Source organism: Tupaia chinensis, unplaced genomic scaffold (genome assembly GCF_000334495.1).
Source record: "Tupaia chinensis unplaced genomic scaffold, TupChi_1.0 Scaffold139431_1, whole genome shotgun sequence".
In the NCBI taxonomy this organism is placed as follows: domain Eukaryota; kingdom Metazoa; phylum Chordata; class Mammalia; order Scandentia; family Tupaiidae; genus Tupaia; species Tupaia belangeri.
The window spans coordinates 1,283,398-1,307,544 of NW_006199316.1; the positions used below are offsets into that span (position 1 = coordinate 1,283,398).

At 48.4% G+C, this 24,147-nt stretch overlaps 1 protein-coding gene across 1 annotated transcript in view; it reads right to left on the reverse strand.

Annotated features, from left to right (window-relative positions):
- The window catches only part of GAB2 (GRB2 associated binding protein 2), a 54,180-nt gene extending 31,968 nt beyond the window's left edge, over nucleotides 1-22,212 (reverse strand). Inside the window, exon 1 of the mRNA XM_006161900.2 lies at nucleotides 21,912-22,212. Coding sequence (XP_006161962.1) covers nucleotides 21,912-22,173 — 262 coding nt within the window. The 5' untranslated portion in view covers nucleotides 22,174-22,212. The remainder of the gene's footprint in view (nucleotides 1-21,911) is intronic.
- Nucleotides 22,213-24,147: the final 1,935 nt, after the last annotated feature.

Consider the following 24,147-nt stretch of genomic DNA (forward strand, 5'->3'; position numbering starts at 1 on the left):
ATATATATATATATGAATAGGGGATATATATAGGGGATATATATGTATATATGAAACTAGAAATGTAAAATTGGGGATATATATATATAGGGGATATATATATATATATGAAACTAGAAATGGAAAATTGACCATAACATGTATGATTAGGCCACTATGCAGTATATTCTGGATGGAAAATCACATTTTGTATGCTGTGATGATGCTCAGTGAATGAATGTAAATTAATTAATTAAAAATTAAAAAAAGAAAACACCACAGGGGCCAGCATACGGTGTAATTACATCACTAGACTCCACATGGCTGACCTTGGTTTTAGGACCTGGTGGCTTGAAAATCATGCCAGGCACATGTGTGTGCATGCTCAAAATCCCAGGAGGAGAAGGGATTGTGGTGTAGCCCTTCTCCCAGGGAGTGATTTCTCACTTTTGCTCTTACTGTCTCTCTTTCTCCCAGTGAGTGCACGCACCCTAAGGCAAAAAAACTACAAAAACAAAACCAAACAAACAAACAAAAAACTTAAAAAAACAGGGCCAGCCTGTGGTGATTAAGGCAGCTGTATCTCATGTGGCCTTCTGTACAGTTCGAGTCCCAGACCCAATAGCTTGAAAACCACATTGGATGTGTGTCATGCATGCCAAGATCCCAAAAAGAGGGAGAAATGGAGAAGGGATTGCAACATGACCATCCCCCATGAGGGGGTGCTTTCTTATTTTCCCTCTCTAGTGAGCCCATCCACTGTCAGTCAAATTAAAAAAAACAAAAACAAAAAAACCCTAAAACTAAAAAAGAAAGAGTCCTTCATGTTCTCACTGGTCTTTCATATTATCTGTCTAGGGCCAACTCCAAAGCAACAATGTAGATCAGGAAGAACCCAGTCACATCTTTCCAGAAACACAGGAGACCAGGTTCTGAAACGATTTTACTGTGGGGCCTTAGGCTAAACTTTTCGTCTCTTTGCCCCTAATTTCTCATGCTGCCCAAAGCCAGGGAGACTATCGCTCTACAGGGTCCTTTTGAGGATTTGAAAGGATGAAAAACAGATTACAAAGGCATTAGTAGGGTCAGCAGGTGGCATCGTGGTCAAGATGGCTGGATCCCACACCATCAACCGCATGGTTTGAGTCCTGGACCCAGCAGTGGCTTGAAAGACATCCCAGGTGCATGTATGTGTGTGCCCCAAATCCAGAAAGAAGGGACTGGGGTGTGGCCATCCCCCTGGGGGATGCTTTCTCTCTCTCTCTCCATCTCTCCGACTGGTGCACGTACCCTATAGCAAATTTAATTATTAAATAGCTGGTTGACGGCTTGACTCTTGTCCTGTTACTTATCCCTAGAAGTGGTAGGGCAGTAAGTTCTAAGGGTTTTGATCGGGGAGAAGATGACTGATGAAAGAATTTAAAAACGACACCACAGATTTCCAGAGCAGAAGTGGCCCTTCAAAGCTATCTGAAAAATAAGGACCAAGTGGACAAAAAATCCCCCTTACCACCACGCCCCCTGCTGGCTCCATCCCTTTATAGTTCTCTAAAAACAAGGACAGAGCGAATGAAGAATCCTAGAAACAGGAGCACGTGCCACGTGCCCAGGGCCAGACTGGACTCACAGCTCCAGGTCCTCCTGATTCAATCGCGATCCTGAAATTACTTACAGAAAGGCATAACTCAAAGTCCTCCGCCAGGCATGATCAGTATGGGCCAAATTCATAAACTTAAGGCTCCCTTCCACACAGCAACTCCCACAGTATGGAACTGGGGTGGTCCCCAGAGCCCACCTCTCATTTAGCACTGCCACCCTCCCCCCACCCCAAATAGTTCCTCTACAGCTGGAGAAGTTGGGGCCCTGAGACGTCAGAGCACTTGTCCAAGGACACGCAGTGGGTCCGCAGTGAGCCTGGGAAGAACATTCAGATCTTTTGTCCAGATGTCTTCCCCTATACAAAAGGAGGGTGCCTCCTGGTGACTGAAGATGCAGTCTCTGTACTGGGGTGGGGGGGACAGTGAAGTCATGAGATCACCAGGCACTGGCCGACCAAACCTCCTATTTGGTAAAGTTTATAATGTGACCCACATTTACAGTCAGTACATAGCTGCTGGATCAAGCTATTAAAGGCTAGTATAAATAATTACCCAAGTGCAAAAATGTAAGTTTCCTAGTGTTTCTAGAACTGCAGAGCGGAGGAAGAAGGGGGAGGCAGAGGCAGGCAGTAACATGAGCTCTCACGAGACCTTTCTGGGACTGCGATGTCACATCCCCCTTCCCAGGAAGAATCTGAGAACATCTCAGAGCCCGGGAGAGTGAGCCAGAACACTGACCTTGACGTCCCAGACCTGGTGGTATACGTTAGCAGGAATTGATTCTGGGCAGGACCCAGAGGAAGGCGAGTGAGTGGCCGTGGTGCCAGGACACTGTCCCTTGTCACATATCCTTACATAACTGTCTTTACATCTCATTTCGAGAGGCAAGTGGCCTGCCTTCCATAAGGTCTCTGGCTAGAATTAACCATGTCTTTCTCTAACCCTAGTTTTGTTTTGTTCTGTTTTGTTTTCAAGAATTATTTTCTTTACCTTGATTTACTTATTTTTATTTGACCTGAGAGGACAGAGTGAGAAAGAGAGAGAGAGAGACAGAGAGAGAGAGAGAGAGGCAGATAGAGAGAAAGCAAGCCTCCAGGTTCGGGACTCCAACTGCAGTTGGCCCTGTGGGAGTCCAATCCCCCTTACCACCACACCCCCTGCTGGCTCCATCCCTTTATAGTTCTCAATCTTGTCAGCACACCAGATAGTGTGCTGTCAGTCCGGACGACTCCCGCCTTTCTCTGACGGTGTTTAGTTGAGATGTTTTGCACCTAGAAACGGCCCAGAATCCAGCAAGAGGGTGTTCAATAAGCACACCACGGTGCTAGGTCTCGTCTCTTCTCTCTGGGTCAGAAGAATGAATGACTGGCTCCAGGACTGAAATGCAGCCTGGACCCCAGGGTGGCAGGAACTGCTACCACTTCGTGAGGCTTTCTGGGTAGTGTGCGTTTCTGCTGCGGACAGGAAGTCCGTGTGCTACCACGCTCTGCTCTGCTCATTTGAGAGAGGTCAGGCTACGAGTGGTCAGGAGCTCTTCCTAGGTGAATGAACCTGGGGAACTTCCTGGAGATGCCATCTAGACAGTGGGGCTGGCCCGAGGGCGGATCTAGTCCTTACTCTGAGCTCCTCTTGCAGTTGGAAAGAGCATGCGCACGTTCAGACCAGAACTTCACCTTCCACCGAGGAATTTTGGGAACCCGTAAGAATCCATCCATATAGTGGACACCGTAAGTTTACAAGCTAAGGACACACCTGACCCTCGTAAACTTTCCAGAAAAGTATCAAGGGCACATCACTGTAATTTTTAAAAGCTAACCCACTTTAGGAGAGGTAAGTATTCCCCTCCTTCTTTCACAGGGAGTCTCAGTAGGAGGCAGGGAGTCTACCCGGATCAGTAGCCCTGGCATAACTGCGTGAACGATCTGTAAACTGACCCAGATGGACGGGGAGGTTGGGGTCTAAGAGCCCCAGCCCTGCCTAGGGAACTGCAAGATCTGCAGACTGATAGCTTCAGGCCATGTGGACAGGACTAGGGAACCCAAATCTCAGCTGACCAACTGTGAAATCTCGCAATGGCCTCTGACTCCAACCACCCTCAACTGTGCACACTGTACAGCAGCTACCTGTAGAGTTCTTCCAGGGAGTAAGAGATGCCAGTTCTACCTCAGCAACCCATCACGAAGGTAACCTGGTGTAGGAGAAGATTGGGAACTCTGTTCACAGACCCTCAGGGTTTGACCAGAGCCAGGATTTGTCTCAGGGCTGTAAATGCAGTCCCCTGGCCTAGGTGCCCTGAGAAGAGGATAGCGGGGGCAGGGAGTGGGGGCAGCAAGCCCCACAGGAGCTGACCCGTGGCTGGAAGCTCCCGGCAGCCGCTGCCCCTGTCCTGGTAGCACAATCATCTCCCGGCTCCACGTCTGCAGCTACCCTACTCATCTGCCAGTCTTCGTCTTGATGTGTCAACAAACTAGATTGTTTTCCTTGGGGTCCAAAAGACAGAGTCGTGCTTTTTTGTTTGTTTGTTGCTTGCTATAGGATACCTATTCTCACCAGAAAGGGAAAATGGGAAATCATCCCCTTGAGGGGATGGCCAGGCCTCAATCCCTTCTTCTCCATTCTCCTCTCTGGATTTTTGGCTTGCATGCACACACACCTGGCGTGATTTTCAAGCCGCTGGGTCCAGGACTCAAACGGTGCAGTCAGCCACACAGGACTCAGCTGCATTAACTTCCGTGCCACCTGCTGGCCCTAAACTTTTCAAAAATTTATTTTGTCCACAAGAGAGACAGAAAGGACCCCTGGACAGGTCTTCACATCACACTCTACCCCCAGCCTGGGCCCCTGGCACGCACCAGCACGTACAGGGACATCTCCAGATGTGAACCTGGGGCCTTTCCATGTGGGCCCAGCATCTCAAAGTCCTGCATTACCGCTGCACCATGGGCTGGCCCCTAACTTCGTATCTATTTCTTGGAGAACCCAAACAAACGCACCCAGTATCCAAAACAATGCTTGATGAATAAACAACTGCTCCTTTCCCTCCCTTCCAAAACATGGGCCCACCAGTGGCCAAGGCCGGGCTGGTCTCCCAGCTCTGTTTACAGTTATGTGGACTCCAGTGGGCGTGAAAACATCTGTCCTACATTCAGAGAAAACGGACGCTATGGTGTCTATGGTGTAGGTCGACGGAGAAAAGCTGGCTGAGGATGAAACTGAGGGCAGCAAGACGGCTGTGTGATGTCCCCCTAAAGGAACAGAGGGGCAGGAGCCACGTTGGCACAGTAGGCAAGGTCGTCTCCAAGATGGAGGCAGCAGGGCACCCTTCCCAGGTCCTTGTGCACACACTGGGACCACCGTCCAGGCACCATGGCAGTCTGAGGCAAGAAACTAGGGTAGGAATCCAGGCTGTGGCTTAGTGGTGAAGAGCGTGGATTCTGAAGCCAAACTGTCCAAATGTGAATTGCGGCTCTTAACTGTGTGAGCCAGGAAAACTTATTTAACATCTCTGTGTCTCAGCTTCCCTATCTGTAAAAACAGGAACGACGATAAGTACCTACGTGTAGGATTATATGTGTTAAGATTTGTGAAATGTTGGACCAGCAGATAGTATGGCGGTTAGGGCATAGCCAGCTGCAGTTGAAGTTCTGGACTAGCAGGTTTGAAACTCGTGGCAGGCTGTGTGCGTGCATACCCAAAATCCTGAGCGGAGAATGGAGGAGAATGGACTGCAGAGTAGCCATTCCCTCTGAGGGGTGATTTCTCACTTTCTCTCTCTTTCTCTGGTGAGCACCTATGCCCAAGGAAAAGAAAATTCTCAAAAAGAAAAATTAGAACCAGCAGGTGATGTGGTGGTTAAGGGTGTTGGACTCCCACATGCCTGACCATAGTTCAAGTCCCAGACCTTGTGGCTTGCTTTCTCACTTTCTCTCTCTCTGTTTTTCTCTCTCTCTCCTTCTCTCTCTCTCTCTGTCTCTCTGGTCAAAGTAAAATTAAAAATAAATAAAATTAAATAAAACAATTCTTAAAAAAATAATATTTATGAAATGCTGGACCAGCACATAGTAGGGAAGTTCGAGTCCTGGACCTGGCAGCTTGAAAATCATGCTGGGTGCGAATGTGTGCATGCCCTAAATCTCAGGAGGAGAACAGAGAAGAAGGGATTGTGGTGTGGCCATTCCCCCTGGAGGGTGATTTCTCACTTCCTTCTCACCATCTCTCTTTATCTCTCTCTGGAGAGTGCATGTGCCTTATGGAAAATCCTTATGGAAAAAATTTTTTTTTAGAATTTGTGAAATGCTTAGGACACTGCCCGGTGCTTGGTGAGCTTCTGTAAACATGCACCTTGACGGGAAGTGGTGGTGCGCTCAAGGAGACACCCTTGTTTCTGCGCACCTCAACACCTCAGATCAGAACAGTCAGTGATGCTTCTCTGGTGAACACGTCAATCACACACAGCATAAATACTTCTCAGTTTGTGCAAAGCGGAGATTGCCATTCCAGTGTTGGGGAAAGACACATTCAGGGTCATCCATGGATGGCAGGGAACGCTGTGACAGTTCACTGCTCCACTCATCACAGGCGTTTAATATGCACTCACCATGTACCCAGCCTTCCACTTTTAATGGATCCCGGTCTTGTCTGCGTAGCAGTGTGAAGCTGTCCTGTTTCTATTTCACTGCTGCACAGACTGACACCCACAAGGCAGGTTACCCAAGACCGTGCTAAGGCGGAACTCAATGGTGCCGTGGGCATCTGTATGTTTATGATTCCAAGAGTCTGTGGGCTACACTGGCCGTTTACACTAGCGTATGTGGGTGTGCGTATATGCAAGTATGTCCGTATATATATATTTTTATTTTATTTTATTTTATTTTTGTATATATTTTTTGAGTATAAGGCGGCACTTTATAATCAAATGGCCTTCCACAAAGGCAGGACAGTGTCACCATCAGCATGGCTGAGAATGCGGACTGAGAGTCGGGAAGGCTGGGCTGTGCCCCAGCCCTGCCAGCCAGCTGCACCACCGGGACCAAGTTAGCTGCTCTCTCCTGACCTCCAGGGTTCATCATCTGAGGAGTTTGGAATCAAACACCCCCAGAGGACCCTTCAAGATCTCACATTCTAGAAATTTCTCATCCTATGAAAGTTGTTCCCTTTCTTCCTAGCTGAATGTTTCGGCTAAAATGATTCACCAGCTCTGAAGAATTCTGTTCACTGACATCATCCAGAAGAGGGGTAGGGAGGGGAGAATCCAAGCAAGCGCTAAACGAATGGGAGACAAACCAAGTAAACTCAAGGACGTTAGCACGCCCCCCTCTTCAGACCAGCTAGCAGATGATCCGTTTTGAGTTATTTTTTTCTATCATACTTTTTACCATTGTTTCAGTGTACAGAATTTCAGATAGCTCAGACCCTCTCTCTCATGAATAAAGTTACTGTTTTTTGGGGGAGAGGTTTTTGCTATAGGGTGCATGTGCTCACCAGAAGGACACAGGCAGAGAGACAGAAAGTGAGAAATCACCCCCCGGGGGGATGGTCACGCCACAATCCCTTCTCCATTCTCCTCTTGGGATCTTGGGCATGCACGCACACGCGTCCAGTGTGAGTTTAAGCAACTGGGTCCGGGACTCAAACCATGGTGGACTACATGGGAGTTCAGCGACATTGCCATTATGCCAATTGCTGGTCCCAAAATTAGAATGTTTCTGAAGTTTCTTTTTCTCCTTCCTCAACAGTAAAGTTCTCAAAATGACAGTATTTGGAAGTAAGTCAGAATTTTAAAAATGAATTTTGGGGACCAGTAAATGATATAATAGCTAAGTTGCTGGACTCCCACGTAGTCGACTGTGGTTCGAGTCCTGGCTTAAACTCAAACTGGTGCATATGCATGCATGCCCAAGATCCCGAGCGGAGAATGGAGAAGGGATTGTGGCATGGCCATCCCCCCAGGAGGTGATTTCTTGCTTTCTGTCTGTCTCTCTGAGTCTTTCTGGTGCGTGCACATGTAAAAAAACCCCTCAAAAAAAAAAAAACAAAAAAAAGAAAAAAAAAAAGAATTTTGTATAGCTACTTACAAAGCTACAGCTACACACGATAATGAAGTCACTTGTGTGGATTTTGCTGGGACAGCTGCTATGTGTCTCAGCTGATGTGCAACAGAAAGATGAATGACATATGTCATCACCCTGGTCTCTCCTGCTTCCTCCTCATCTCAGCTCTGCGCTGCGGCCTCAGTAACTGTTCCCAGTTCCCTAAACTCTGGGAACCTAAATAACTGCCCGGAGAGCATGCACGAAAACCCTGAATTAATTCAGAAAATCCTGTACTGACTAGATTTACCCTGAATTGCAAGAAACCCTCCATTTCAGTCTCTAGCCAGTGGGGGCTTAATATTCAAACTAAATTCAGAAATTCATTATTAGTATTAGTATTATTTTTAGGTTTTTGCCAGAAGGTGTATGCACTTGGTGGAGAGAGACAGAGCCAGACAGAGGGAAAATGAGAAATCCCCCCCCCCAGGAGGAATGACCATGCTGCAGTCCCTTCTCCATTCTCTTCTTGGGATTCTAAGTGCACACACACACGTGACCAGAGTGATTTTCAAGTCACTGGGTCTAGGATGCAAACCATGGTTGACCATGAGGGAATCTAGTGCCTTAACTATCATGCCACCAGCTGGCTCCAGAAACTAAATTTTTTTGTTTTAGATTTTACACTTGAGGTTACCTTCAATTTGTTGCCTTCTATATCTTATCTCTCTCTCTCTTTTTTTTTTTTTTTTGAGAGAGAGTTTTTGCTATAGGGCATGTGCACTCACCAGAGCAACAGAGAGACAGAAAGTGAGAAATCACCCCGAGGGGATGGCCATGCCACACTCCCTTCTCCTCCATTCTCCTCTTGGGATTTTTGGCACACATATATGCCCAGTGTGAGTTTTAAGTCACCAGGTCTGGGACTTGAACCACAGTTGATTATGTGGGAATCCTGTGACGTAACCATTATGCCATCTGCTGGTCCCATGAGAAGGTGAATCTTGCTGAACATCAAGGGACCCAGCACCTAGAAGTAGCCACGGAGGAGGCAAAGGCACTAAGGATGGTCCCAGGAGCTCTCTGGAGGCAAGTCCATATCATGAGCTCCTCTCCAGCCTCATCACTGGAACTGGACCTGGTGAAAGCAGGGCCCAGAGCTGCAAGCTCTAGAGTGAGTACAGAACAGAGACAGGGCCCCCCTAGAATTGTGGGTGGGGGACCCGACAGAAGGAGGCAGGTTTGAGGGAGTGAAGACCTCTGAGACCCAGGCAGACAGACACTGGTAATCTGTACATCTTCAGAGGCAGGGAGGCTCCAGCCACTGGTGGGAGGGATGATAAGATCGTGGCCCCAAGGGGCTCAACAGCAAGATAGCGCCAGTCCAGGGTGGACTCTCAGATGACAGGCAAGTTAACGGGGTGAAGACTGAAGCTCAGGAAGCGGGACAGAATCCCAGGACCGCCCCTCACTGGCTCACAAGAGCTGGCCCAGACGGAGCCAAAGAAACACAGGATCCCAGAGCATGGACCGCACCAGGGTGCAGGGCAGGCCTGACCTCGGGCCTGGAGTTCAGAGGCCTCTGGCCCTGAGTACAGATACAGAGGCCAGGGTCCAGATGATCCTGAGCCCTGCATAATGTCTAGATCACTGTTTCCCAGATGGGTGGGTTTCAGCACTGGCTCTTCGTGTATTCATCTGTGCACTTTCAGAAATGGACACTCAGGTTGGCTGAGTTTTAATGATGTAGAAAGGAAGAACCACTCTTTACCCTGACTGTCATTTCACACACATGCAACACACTTTGACGTACATGTACACACATAAAAAGAATCTCTGAATGAGGAGAAGTTTAAAAATCTGGCTACATTTAGTTTCATGAAAACTGACCACATCTTCCTCATGTGTTTCATTTTGTTGTGAACTGATGAAAATATTCCTTCCTCAGCGCTGGCCTATGGATCTCTGATCAGTAGTGTCACCGTGTCCCAGCCTTCCCAGTGGGAGCAGACATTGGAGTCAACTCCAGCTTGCAGCCCTGACCCTCCCCGACATTATCATGGTGGTTTCCTCACACTTGTTCCATATATTGTGTTCCATGTAAGATCTGGTTAAAAAGCAATGCTCTAAAAGAAAGGCTAAAGCATCAGTCCCTGGGACCAGCAGATGGTAGAATGGTTACATGGCTGAACTCCCATGTAGTCAACTGCGGTTTAAGTCCTGGACCCAGTGGCTTAAAACTCACGCTGGGTGCATGCGTGTGCCCAAAATCCCAAGAGGAGAATGGAGGAGAAGGGATTGTGGCATGACCATCCCCCAGGGGGTAGCTTTTTACTTTCTGACTCTGTCTCTCCAGCGAGCACACATGCCCTATAGCAAAAGTCTCTCTTAAAGAAAAGAAAAGAAAATCAGTCCTCATTTACTGTTGAAGAAATTGATGTTTATACACTGAATTGGCAGGAACCAAGGTTGACATGTAAAACCGGGACTCTGACCCTTGAGAGAGATGACAATCTTTACTGGCCTCGTAGAGTTTAGAACTTGATGGAGAGTTACATGTACCAGGGTGTTTAACCTCAGTAGAGATCTTCAGAGGTCCCAGTGAGAGAGGAGAAAGAACCCTAGGAAACAGGTGGTCAGAAATACAGCCTGAGGATGGAGACGCAATGGTCAAAGTTTCACTAGGAACTCCTTGCTCACAAAAACTGCCTGCAGCAGTGACTCAATGATTAACCTAGGCAGCATGAACTAAAGCAGTTTTGCCTTTTTCCATGTCCCAAGTACATCCTGGAACCTAGATAACAGTTTTTAGGGCCCAAAGCTCTCAAAGACTCCAGCAAACACTGACTAGATAATGGTCTCTAAAACCTAAAGTTCTCAAAGATCTGAATGATCATTTACCAGAAGTTCTCTAAATGTACAGTTTTTAAATGAACAGGACAACATAACTAACATGTGACCCCATGGGGACAAAAACGTGAATAAGTCCCCCTTGGCTAGGATAAAAAGCCCGGGCAAGAACTCCAAGCAGGCTTTCCACTTTTTTGGAACTCCCCCTGCTTTGGGAGCTTCCCTATCCTTCAGTAAACCCTCCTTTGCTATCCCCTCTCTGTGTCCATGTCTCTAATTCTTCGTGAGCATGAGAGACAAAAGCCTGATCCTGTGCTGGTACCGGGCCTGATCACCCCAGTGTCCTGTGTCACCAGGTGACATTACCACTATAGACAAAACTCTGTTTCTACCTCTGCCCACGACTAGAGTTGGAATCTGGTCTGGGACCAGCCCGACAATCATCTGCCATCCTCCTTGACTAGGGATAATTGGAATTGCTCAACAACAAGAGGGCGGGAGTACTTGAGAGGCTTAGGAGCCACTCCAAGTTCTGAGGCCGAGGAGCTGGCAGGAGAAGCCGCCTGTGGGTCTTGGCAGGTAACACTAGACTTAATCTATGCTGGCTGGCAGAGGTGCTGGGGGGAGCATCTGCTATCAAAGGAAAAGCAGGAAGAAGGATCAAGGCTCAGAAGACAAAAGAATCAGCTCCAGTTTCTCCCCGTCTCGTTTTCCTCCTCCGCGCGGTCTGGCCTTCCCTGAAGGTCAGGGCTTTAGCCTGTTCCAGGACAGTGTGGAGGGTCTGTGGGGGCTTTTCTGGAGTGATGTCCCTACTCAAGGCCTTTTCTGGCAGTGACTAAACCCAGCTGTAAACACAAAGCAACAAGCAAGCAAAAGATTGAGATTTCAGGGTTATTTAAGATTTTTTTTTTTTTAAGGCATGAGGATTTCAGATCTGTCTGGAGACTGGTCTGGATGTTTATTTTTCACATTGTTTCAGTGGAAAAAAAAGGGCCGGTGATTCAGACAGCAGCCTCCGCCTCTGGGCTGGGCCTGGGTCATCTCCTCAGCTCCCCAGGAGCTGAGTCTCAGCCTGAGGAGGAGATGAAAGTTACCTCCCACGTCTGCCCTCAGCTGCCCCAGAGGTTCCCCAGAGTGCTGGAGAGATCTGAGCTCAGTCAAAAAACATAAACTGCAAAAGGGTGGGGAGGGAACCAAGGAGAAAGGGGCCCTCCCAGGGATGAGAGCGAAAGGGCGAGGTCTCTGAGGAAGGCTTCTTTTCTCCCACCCGCTCCACTCCCAGGCTCTCTCATTCCCTTTGCCTCATGGGGGCAGGACCAAGGTCATCACAAGGCATCTGAGTGAGCTGCCTGGCCCCACCAGCCCTCCCTGCTGTCCGAAATCCAGCTGGAACTAGGGGCCTGACCTGGACAGCACCAGGCATTCTCCCTGGAGAGGAAGAAGGTATGCAAAGACCCCTGGTAACATTCCTCGGCTGGATGCTGAAGGCCCCAGCAGCATTCCTAGGGCACCATTTGACCCCAGAAAGGAACCAGGACTTAAAATAATTTGACTGTGGAATTACTAAGGAAACACAAGGTTCTCAGAAGTTCACATATTTACAAAGTATTTAAGGTGGGCAGTCTCATTGAAATTTTACTAGAGAAGTGGTGAGGAGGAATCAAAGAACAGTTGGTTGGGACTCCGGGGATTTGTCATTTCATAGACTCAGAGGTGTGACCACTGTGACGCCTGGTCAAGGAGCTCATGAAGAAGGGAGAAGGCGCAAGTGGTAGAGAGCAGACGGTAGTGGCCCCGGCCTCACTTCGAAATCTCTAGGAGCTACAGAATGGGGCTGGAGCCAAACTCCCTGGGCTACACTGCTTCTGTGGCCACGCTAAGACTGACCACACAGCACCAGCAGATGACATAATGGTTGCATTGCTGGACTCCCACATAGTCAACTATAGTTCAAGTCCCAGACCTGGTGGCTTAAACTCACGCCAGGCGTGTGTGTGTGCGTGCCCAAGATGGGCAAGAGGAGAATGGAGAAGGGACTCTAGCATGGCTATTTTGTGCTTTCTGTCTCTCTGTTTCGCTCTGACTTTCTGGTGAGCACATGCGCCCCATAGCAAACACCTCTCTTCCAAAAAAAAGAAAAGACCAGTCACGCTATTTTGCTAATGGAGTCTACAGAGACAAACATTAAGGTATAGCTAGTGTTTTACTTTCAAAATAGTCACTTCTCAGTGATGTGTAGACTTCTAGTCTGTCTGCTCATTGGCTGCTTTGTGACGTAGCACCAGCCCCAGTAGATGGGTCTGAGAACCACCAAAGAGTTCGAGTACACAGTGCCCACAACGGGGTAGAAGCAGCAACCCTGCTTTCAGCACTCCCACTCAGTGCCTTCATTTATTTATTATTTTATTTTATTTTTTGTTTGTTACAGGGCATGTGTGCTCATTGGAGAAAGACAGAGCGAGAGAGAGAGACAGAGCGAGAGAGAGAGAAAGAGGGAAATCACCCCCTAGGTGTGGCCACACCACCGACTCTTTCCTTCCATTCCCCTCTTGGAATTCTGGGACATATGCACAGTCCCTTGGCGTGATTTTCAAACTGCTGGGTCCAGGACTCCAACATGCATTTGGCCATGTGGGATCCAATTGCCTTAATCTCCACGCCCCCTGCTGGCCTACTCAGTGCCTTTAAACCTTATTTCCTTCCTTGCACAAGAAAAATAATGCTAGCAGCCTTTGTCTATCTCATTTTGTTCCTTTCTATTCAAATGAGACCGCACGGACGCTCTGAGGAGTGCTCTGAGAACACTAGAAGTTTAAACCATGCCTGTTCATCCTGGCGCAAAGATCCCCAAATCATCGCTGGCATTGCAAGCACCGTGGGGAAAACAGTGACACGAGAGCCACCGCTCACCCTGGTACGTCCTCCCCTCCCCAAGCTTCACCCACGCTGCTGGACTGACCTCCCACGACTGCAAGGACGCACCATCTCTATTTCACAGATGACACACCTCCAAAAGGTCAAGCCACTGATCCGACATCGACTTTGCAGGGCAAAGTCAGAGCAGGGCTGGGACGAGGTGCAGCCTGCATGCCTTGCAGATCCCTGAGCCCTGGCTGTGCAGGCCCTGAGACAGCTCCTGAATAATGAAGGAGGGAGGACTGAAAGGGAAGCAAGGCCTGGCTTTGAGGACTCAAAGGGGTGAGGGCTTTCCTAACCACGGATGGCACTTGAGCACATGAATAATTCATCAAAGCTCTTGGCCTGGAGCTGCTTCTTTTTGTGTGCGTACATCTGGTCACGGACAGCTGCCCTGGACTGGGACAGAGAGAGGCCTGGGCCCGCCTGCTCGGAAACAGCTCGGAGCAGCCCTCTGCTTCCTTTCTCTGGAGGCTGTTTGGATTTCCAGAGGAAGGTACGGGTCTCACTTCTGTTTGTGCGCATGCCCACCCGCCCGCGTGCACACACCAAATGAACTGAAGCGAACCCTGTGCATGTGACAGGGATCTTGGATTTTTGTTCCTGGAACCACTTTTCCTTCTTGAGCACCGTCCCTGGTTTCCTTCTGGAATGCGTGTTCCACCAGGAGGTTGATGTCTCCTCCAGCCTTGTGTGAATATTTAGGTCCACTGGTCTGGTCTCGATCCTGCAATTTTACCCTAGACATTTTTGGCTGAAGTATGTGAGGAGCTGGCGGGTGGCAGCAGAAATAAGAATCTGGAGGTGGCAAGAAGGATACAAAATAAAAGAGACTCCATCTGCCACAAAACCTCTTTCAGCTGAAAGTAAAAAAACAGAAGTTTGTTGATAGGTCCCATCATAATCCTCAAAAAAGAAAAGAAAGGATACTTGAGGTCAGCTGGCAACGAGGTGGTTAAGGCGCACGATCCCTCATGGCTGACTGTGCAGTTTGAGTCCTGGACCCAGTAGTTTGAAAAATGAGCCAGGCATGGGGCCTGCTCTGTGGAGTAGTGGTTAAGGCAACTGGATCCCACATGGCTGACTGTGTGGTTCCTGGACCTGGCAGCTTGATGCAACGTGCTGGACATGTGTATATGTGCCCAAAATCCCACACGGAGGAAGAGTGAGAGAAGGGATCGCTGTGTGACTATTCCTCGTGCTTTCTCCTTTCCCTCTCTCTGGTTAGCATACATAACCTCTAGTAAAAAATAAAGTAAAAAAAAATGAGCCTTGGGATCAGTAGTTAGCATAATGGCTATGTCACTGGACTCCCATGTAGTCGACCACGGTTTGAGTCCTGGACCTGGTGGCTTAAACTCACACGGGGCACATGTGCGTGCGTGCTCAAGATCCCGAGAGGAGAATGGAGGAGAAGGGATTGCAGCATGGCCATCCTCCCTGGGGGGGTGATTTCTCGCTTTCTGTCTCTCTGTCTCTCTCTGTCTTTCTGGTGAGCGCACGTGCCCTATAGCAAAAACCTCTCCAAAAAAAAAGAAAAAATATATATTTAAAAAAAAAATGAGCCAGACACATGAGCCAGGCATGGGGCCTGCTCTGTGGAGTAGTGGTTAAGGCAACTGGATCCCACATGGCTGACTGTGTGGTTCCTGGACCTGGCAGCTTGATGCAACGTGCTGGACATGTGTATATGTGCCCAAAATCCCACACGGAGGAAGAGTGAGAGAAGGGATCGCTGTGTGACTATTCCTCGTGCTTTCTCCTTTCCCTCTCTCTGGTTAGCATACATAACCTCTAGTAAAAAATAAAGTAAAAAAAAATGAGCCTTGGGATCAGTAGTTAGCATAATGGCTATGTCACTGGACTCCCATGTAGTCGACCACGGTTTGAGTCCTGGACCTGGTGGCTTAAACTCACACGGGGCACATGTGCGTGCGTGCTCAAGATCCCGAGAGGAGAATGGAGGAGAAGGGATTGCAGCATGGCCATCCTCCCTGGGGGGGTGATTTCTCGCTTTCTGTCTCTCTGTCTCTCTCTGTCTTTCTGGTGAGCGCACGTGCCCTATAGCAAAAACCTCTCCAAAAAAAAAGAAAAAATATATATTTAAAAAAAAAATGAGCCAGACACATGTGTGTGCGGGCCCACGATCCTGAGAGGAGAATGGAGAAGGGACTGCAGCATAGTCATCCCCCGAGGGGGTGCTTTCTCACACTCATTCTCTCTCTGCAAGTGCATGTACCTTATAGCAAACTTAAAAAAGAAACGGAAAGAAAAGAAAAGAGAGAAGAAAGAAAAAAAAAAAAAGAAGAGAGGAATCTGTTTGGAGGAGGTCCTTCATGTGAAGAAATCTCTACAGGACCAAGTGGTAAGCACAGACGTTGGACAGAACGTAGAGGACACCCTACGTAGAATACGATGTGTATAGTCCTTTAGGAAACCCGCAGTGGGGGCTGGGTGCGCTGCTTGTGAGCTAAGGCTGTGCCTGTTTTTCCCTCCGTAACAGGCGCGCGCTACTGTCACAGGTACAAAATGAAGGGGAGCAACAAAAACAAAACCCGCAAAGCCATGACTTGTCAAAGATTTGGGGAAAAGAGGGATTCTACACAGGAAGCAAAGATTCTTTCTTTCTTTCTTTTTTTTTTTTGAGACATTTTTGCTATAGGGCAAGTGCATTTGGCAAAGACAGAAAGGGAGAAATCACCCCCAAGGCGGATGGCCACACTGCAATCCTTTCTCCTCCATTCTCCTCTCAGGATTTTGGGCACACACACACACACATACACCTGCTGTTTCAAGCTGCCAGGTCTGAGACGCGAACCGTGGTCGACCATGTGCAAGTCCAGTAACATAATCATTACATCACTTGCTGGTCCCAGAAGTGGGACAACTTAAGAGTAAATGGTGGGAGGTGGGCAACAATTGGTACAGTAGTTAAGGGGTTGGATTCGCATGTGACCGTGGTTCGAGTTCTGAACTGGTGGGTTGAAACTCAACACCAGGCGTGTGTGAATGCATGTCCAAAGTCCCAAGAGGAGAATGGAAGAGAAGGGACTGCAGAGTGGCCATCCCCCTGGGGGGTGATTTCTCACTTGTTATTTCTCTTTCTCTGTCTCTCAGGAGAGCGCACGGCCCTATAGCAAAAATCTCTAAAAAAAGAAAAGAAAAAGAGTAAATGGGGCTTGTTATTTGTCCCCTGCAGGGAAGAAAAAAATCACAGAACTCCTGGAATATCTAGGAATCCCCAGACATCTGGTCCAGGCAATATTGCCTACATAACTTGCAATATCCAGAGTGAAGTGAAAATGTAGAGCCCCTGTTCAAAAGTCAGCGAGGACTTAGGGTGGTGCCGGCAGCGCGTTAAACCGGGTTTGGCTCTGTGTGAACGCAGTGATCGTATGTCGTGAGACTAGCCCAGAGTCCAGAAGTTCCCAGCTGGTCATTAGATCACCTGAAGAACTTTTTCTTTTTAAATTGAGATATAATCCATACGCCATAAATGTCATCATCTTCAAGTGTAAAATTCAGTGGTTTTTTAGTCCATTCATGAAGTGTTGCAACCGTCTGATGCCAGGGCATTTTTACCACTCCAGCCAGAAACCCTGTCCTCAGAAGAAGCTGCTAAGTTTTCCATGGTCAGCCCTCAGTCTAGTTTCCGTCTTGATGGATTTGCCCACTTGAGGCTTTCACATAAATGGAAACATGAAATACATTGCTCTGCGTATCTTTTTTCACTGTGCAGGGACAGAGTGGTTGCAGGGGTGATCAGGCCTAATGCCAGCAGTGGGAGGACACAAGTTCTTGTCTCCTGCTCATGAAGAATCAGGGAAGTGGGAACCAGCAGTTAGCGTAATGGCTATGTCGCTGGACTCCCATGTAGTCGACTGTGGTTCGCGTCCCGGACCCGGTGGCTTAGAACTCACGTCGGACACACGTGTGTGCATGCCCAAGATCCCGAGAGGAGAATGGAGGAGAAGGGATTGCAGCGTGACCATCCCCCATGGGGGGTGATTTCTTGCTTTCTGTTTCTATGTCTCTCTCTGTCTGTCTGGTGAGCACACGCGCCCTACAGTGAAAACCTCTTAAAAAAAAAAAAAAAGAATCAGGGAAGTGATTCCATTTAGGACCTAAACCCTAACTATATTTTTAGGGTTCCGGTCTATGACCTCATTAGTATGTTCTGAAGTTTTCTCCATGTTGTAGGGTATATTGGATCCCTATGCTCCATGGCTAAGTATCATTTGACTTTATATACATATATGCCTATTATCTATTTATTATATTAATTATTTGGGCTGCTTCCTTTTTTTTTTTTTTAAAGCCGGAGGGTTTGTTCGTGTGGGTGAGAGAGAGAGAGAACACGAGTGCAGCCCTTTCAAGGCCTGGCATACTGTAATCCCTTTACTTCCAATCTCCATCCCGTCGGGATCCAGGATGGACACTTACATGCACGTCTGAACACTAGGACCAGGACTGGAACCCTGACTGGCTCTGCGGGCTATGGCTTCCTGTGCATAGCGCTTAACCACTGTGGCCCAGTGCCAGATCGCTCTCTTTTTTAAGTTTATCTTATTCATGAAAGAGAGCCTGTGTGAGAGCAGTGGGGGATGGGTACCCTTGACAGAATCTTGTGATCGCCCTTTTCCCGGCCTTTCAGCTCAGGAGGACATTGGGTGTGCGTGCCCCTGGCATAGTTTCAAGTAGACTTGGGATGAGAATCTGTGGTCGGTCATGTGGCACCCAGAACTGCAGGCTACCAGCTACCAGCTGTCCCACTGAGGCTGGGCCTATTTCCTCCTTTTGGCTGGTAAGAATAAGGCAGCTATGAATATTCTTATACAACTGTTTGTGTGAATGAATGCTTTCATTTCTCTTGGCTATATATGCCTAGGAGTACACTGCTGGGTCCTATGTAACTCTACAGTTAACTTTCTGAAAAACTGCCCCAATGTTTTCTCTTTTTTTTGGGGGGTGGGGGGGTGAGAGGCTTTTGCTATAGGGTGTATGCGCTCACTAGAAAGACAGAGAGAGACATAGAGACAGAAAGCGAGAAATCACCTCCCAGGGGGAACGGCCACGTCACAATCTCTTCTCCTCCATTGTCCTCTTGGGTTCTTGGTTGGGCATGAACGCACACGTGCCTGGCGTTAGTTTAAGCCACCCAGTCTGGGACTGGAACCGCAGTTGACTACATGGGAGTCCAGTGATATAGCCATTATGCCACCTACTGGTCCCGAGCCCCAATGTTTTCTTCAGGGGCTCTACCATTTTAAATTCCTAAGAGCAGACCACAAGGAACGGGCGGTGTGTTTCTCCACAGCTTTGTCAACACTTGCGACTGTCCACCTTTTTGATTACAGTCACCCTCGTGGTGTGAAGCTGCAAAACACTGCAGTTTTTATTTGCATTTCCCTAATACTGGACTGTCAGAAAAGTCACAACGCAGAGCTGGCAGGTGGCGTGGTGGTTAAGGGCGATGGATTCCCACATGTCCAACGGCAGTTTGAGTCCTGGACCTGGCAGCTTGCTTTCTCTCTCTCTCACTCTCTTTTGAGTGAGAGAGAGAGAAATAAATAAATGCATAAATGAAGTTAAATAAAATAATTCTTTAAAAAAAGTCACGATGTGTTTTTACACAGAAAAACATGGAGAAATATGTCACAACTTTTCCGACAACCGAATAGCTTGTGATGCTGGGCATCTTTTCATCTGCTCACTGGCTTTTGTATATCTTCTTGGAGAAGCACCTGCTCAGATCTCCTGTCCATTAACAATTGGTTGTCTTGGGCTGGTCCCAGATCCCACACAACCATCCACAGTTTGAGACCCAGGCCTGGCAGCTTGAAAAACATGCTGGGTGTGGGAACAAGGGATGGAGGAAAAGTGACCGTGGGGTGACCATGCCCTGATGGGAAGCTTCCTCTTCCTGGTGAGTGCACACACCCTCTGGAGAATATTTAACAAAACAAAACAAAGCAAAACAAGGATGTGTCTTTGTTGTTCATGAATTATAAGTTATATTCTGGATTCTAGACCCTTATCAGATGTAAAATTTGAAAATATTTTCTCCCTTTCTATGGGAGGAATGTTTTAAAAGGACTTAGCCCCAAATTAGTGAATTAGTACCTGTTAAGTTATAAGAAAAAGTCTTCCAGGCGATTCTGATGATCCGCCATCCTCGGGTTATCAAGGATTCAACCCAGTGTTTTTCGAACTCTATGGTGTATACAAATCACTTGGGGTCTGAGCCCCACCAGTAATAGGTTGTCAGGAAAGTTGTGTCATATTTTTCTGTTTTTCTATGCAAAAATGTGTCAGGACTTGCCCGACCACCCGGTAGGATACCACAGTAATAAAAGTTGCACATAGACCCACTGATCAATGTTGGAAGTCGTGGGCAAATGTATCAGAGAGAAAGGATATCTGCCCATCATCAGCGTTATCTGCAAATGCTTCTGAGTGACAACAGTGACGATAGCGACTTCCCAGTTAGCAGCCTGGCAGAGCTCACTACATCACGTGAGCAAGGTTAAAGTTGCCAGAAATGAGACATGTGGGTACTGATGCACCTGCTCAGAAAAGCTCATCACCCTTGTGGCAATCGCCTCAAACTGCTAAGCTCAGCCTAACCACAGAAAACATCAGACAAACCCAAATCGAGGGACGGTTTCCAAACTGACACATGAAACACCTAACCAGCACTCGTTACAAGTATCAAGGTTGTGGGGAGACAAGAAAGACTGAAACTGTCACAGAGAGGGGGTGATGTGGAGACACGGTGCTCACCTGAACACGTATCCTGGACTGACCCTGAACGGAACAGGACCTCAGTGAAAAACAGGTGAGACCTGCACGGTCTGCTACGTTAGTGGCGGTACCAGTGTCTGCTGCTTAGTTCTGTTCGTGGCACCGTGGATAAAGAACACGCTAACGGGTGAGTCAGCTCAGAGAAGGCTACCCGGGAACTTGCTGTACTATTTTTGCAACCCTTCTGTGAGTCTTAAATGATTTCGAAATAAAAAGGTTTTTAAACTATGAGGATTCTGATACTCGTCTGGGTGGGAGTCCAGATTCTGCCTTCTTACAAGTTCCCAGTTGACGATGCCATCTACACACCTTGCTCTGAGCAGGAGGCATTGAAATCAGAGGTTCTCAAACTTAATGGTGCCTTGGAACACCTGGAAGGCTTTTAAAAGCTCAATGGCTGGGCCCTCCTCCCAGAGTTTCTGAGTCAGTAAGTCTGGGGTGGGGTCCAAGAATGTGCATTTCTAACAACTTCCCAGATGCTGCTGAAGTGCTGATGAGCTACGAATGGCTTTCACATTTTTAAAGGGTTGTCCAGGGGCCAGATGGCAGCTCAGCCCTGGCACATCAGCAAGGAAGCTGGACCCATCTGGGAAAGCCCTGGGATTGCATCCCGGGTCCTCCCTCTGCACGCTGGGTTGGCTGGCCAGGGCCACCCTTTGCCTGTTCCTCTGCTAACAAAGAGGGAAGTGTGGATCTGGCGTGAGGACCCTGTTGGTGATGCTTGCTGTTTGCCTGTCTCTTTCTCTGTCTCTCATGGAAGAAAAAAAGAAAAAAAAACTTAAAAAAGAACTTTTTAAAACAGGAATATGAAACAAAGAGTGTGGTCTTATAAGCCTAGAATAGTTACAGAAAATAGTTGTTGAGCCTGGACCCGTGCTGCTCGGGAGGAAGCTTTGAAAGGACACCAATACCTACATCCAGCCTCAGAGAGTCTGTCACGTGGCCTGGCCTGGGTCCGAGGCATTGCTACATTGAAATGTTCCTCCCCAGGGCTGATATGCAGCCAGCGTTGGGAATTACTGAACTGTAATTACTGCCTCAGGAAAAATCTCTCTCTTAAAGAAAGAAAAGCTGGCTGTGGAAGCACACGCCTGCAGTCCCAGCTACTCAGGAGGCAGAGGCCGGAGGCTTACAACACAGCAAGACTGTCTTAAACAGAACAAATATAAATCAATGTCCCCCTCTTACCTGTCCCCTCCCAAGTGAATACACACGAACACAGGATTGCACTTTAATAATAAGCACAAGGCCCACTGTGTGGTTTGAATCCCAACCTAAATGGCTTGAAAAAATTAATCACCCCAAATTTGAAATGAACAGAGTTAAGTGGAACTGTGAAGGGTGGCCTGAAACAGACTGGCGGGGACAGACAGGACCGGATGAAGGATCCAGGTAAGGTCCTCCTCACGTAGCCTGACAGGTCGCAGGGCACAGGGTACAGCTCCAGCCGGGGAAGGGAGAAAGGTGGAGGAGGCTGAGGAGTGGCGGTGGTATTGAGGGCCCTGAGGAAACACCACCAATGCCTCAAGCTCCATCACATGCCCAACATCTCCTGGTTGCCAAGTGAGCATAACTGGGCCCCGACCCTCTAGGATGGACCAACTCCTTCACCCTGCCACCCTTTGCCTGCTCCTCCACAACCAAAGAGGGAGGCTCCGCTCCAGCTTGCTCTCCTGGCCCAATGCTTCGGGGGCCTCCCCCCAGCCTCTCGGGAAAGGCGGGCTGGCCCTCGTACCTGTGCTCTCCTCGGCCTGATTGAAGCCACAGATCTGGCAGATGCTCTGCACCCATCTGTTCATGTCCTCCTCCGTCTCCGCCACCAGGTAGAAGGTGCGCTCGCTGGTCTTGATGTCGAACACGAAACTGTCCTGCAGCTCCTTCTTGTTGAAGGTCAGGCCTGCGTCCACCTGCTCACAGAAGTTCAGGTTGATGATGCGCAGGGGCTTCTTGGAGTGATCGTTCTTGTAGTATTCCAGAACATCTGGGTCCCCGCTCATCCGGCCGCTCCGCAGGATAAACCAGCGTTTCTTCCAGGCCTGGTTCCACCAGGAGGGCACAGGAAGAGGGGAAAAGTCATTAATCATCTCAAATTTTTTAATGAATTCAATTTTTTTTTAATTTGCCAGAGGATATGTATGCTTACTGGAGAGAGGGAGACAGAGAGCCCCCAATACAGTGTGGTCATGCTGTCATCCCTTCTCCAGTCCTTCCCAAACAAGTATGCACCCTATGACAAAACTCAAAAAAAATCGAATTGCTATGATTACCAATTTCTCTCTCTAGCCCATACCCATCTATCGAACCCCAGAGTCTTATATCCAACTGTTCACTCACAGCATCTCAGAATCCACGTGCTCAAAAGTGAGCTCCTGCTATCCCCCAGACCCATCCTTCCTGCGACCTCCCATCTCGGCAACTCCAGCCTCCAGTTGCACTCAGGCCAAAAACCTTGAAGTCACAGTTGACTCCTTCCTTTGATTCTCCACATCAAACCCATCAGCAAATCCTGTCGGTTCAAGACGTTCACAACATCCTCAGCCTGACTGCTCCTCCCCACCACCACCGTGGTTCGCCTGGCCTAGCTCACTGCTTTGCAGTCTCCTGCTCTCACACCCGCTCATCCTGCAGGCTACCCCCAATACTGGAGCCAAAAAGCAGGACATCGAGTAGGGCACGCCACCTCTCAGTGCTAAGTCTCCCACGGCTGCTCATCTCACGCCAGTGAAGTCCAAATGGCCTACAGCCCTAGGTGACTGGCCCTCACCTGCCGCCACATCTGACCAGCCTCTTCTGCCTGGCCACACTGGCCTTAAACAGTCCAGCAGCTCCTGCTTCATGGTCCTTATTCTGGTCATTCCCTCTGCCTGGAATGCACCTCTCCAGACACTCCCATTGCTTACTCTTTCTTTGAATCTTTATCCAAATGCCAGGTTACTAGAGAGGCTATCCCCATCCTTCAATACTCTTATCTGCTTTGCTGGTCTCACTAGCCTTTACACCTAAAATACCAGGGTTTTTTTTTTTTTTTTTACTGTCTGCACCCAACCCTCTGAATGTAAACTGCATCCTCAGTGCTTAGAATAGGGCCTGGCACATAGCTGGTGATCAATAAATATGCATTAAATGAACGAATGAGTTATTTTCTTCCATGAAGTCCTTATAGCAGCAGGTAGATCAAGGGAGGCCATAACTGGTGCCTAGTAGGCTTCGATGGAAATGAAAATTTAGGTGCAATCATGCAGAATATAGAGGTGAGTAAAACGGAAATGCATAAACTGTATTTAGTCACCTACAACCTTGTCCAGGCCACTGCTTTCAGAGCCGTGTCTGCTTGTGTGTGTGCACACAGACATGTGGGGAGTGGGGACCAGGGCACATTTTGAAAAGATAGCTCAGCTGTGTTTCAGTTAACCTACCCCCTTTGGAGCCCATCACTGTACAAAGAGCTGTCCCCAAGTGGCGGCCATTACTGTACAAAGAGCTGTCCCCAAGTCACCGGTGTGCAGGTTCAATCATAAACACACACACAGACACCCCCCTGACCTAGAAAACGTGTTACAGGTAATATCAGAGCCTGTCAGCCTCTGCTTCCAAGAAAGGGGTGCAGGCTGCTAAGTGCCTGACAAATGCAGAGCAAGCAAGACTATCTGGTCCAGTCCCAAAGCTGCACCTGCGGCCACAGCAACCTGCTCTCCAGTTCTACCTGTTAACAAAACTAGCAGTTTGGAGCAGGTACAGGCATCCTAAGCCAGGTACTGGCCTCACTGCCAGCCCCCCTGATACTCCGCACAAATGGACTTCTACTTCTGCTTTCAGAGGGGGCACATCTCAGGGACTTTTCCTGCTGGTGGATTTTTTTTGCTATAGGGCGTGTGTGTTCGCCAGACAGACAGAGAGAGACAGAGAGACAGAAAGCAAGAAATCACCCCCCAGGGGGATGGCCACGCTGCAGTCCCTTCTCCTCCATTCTC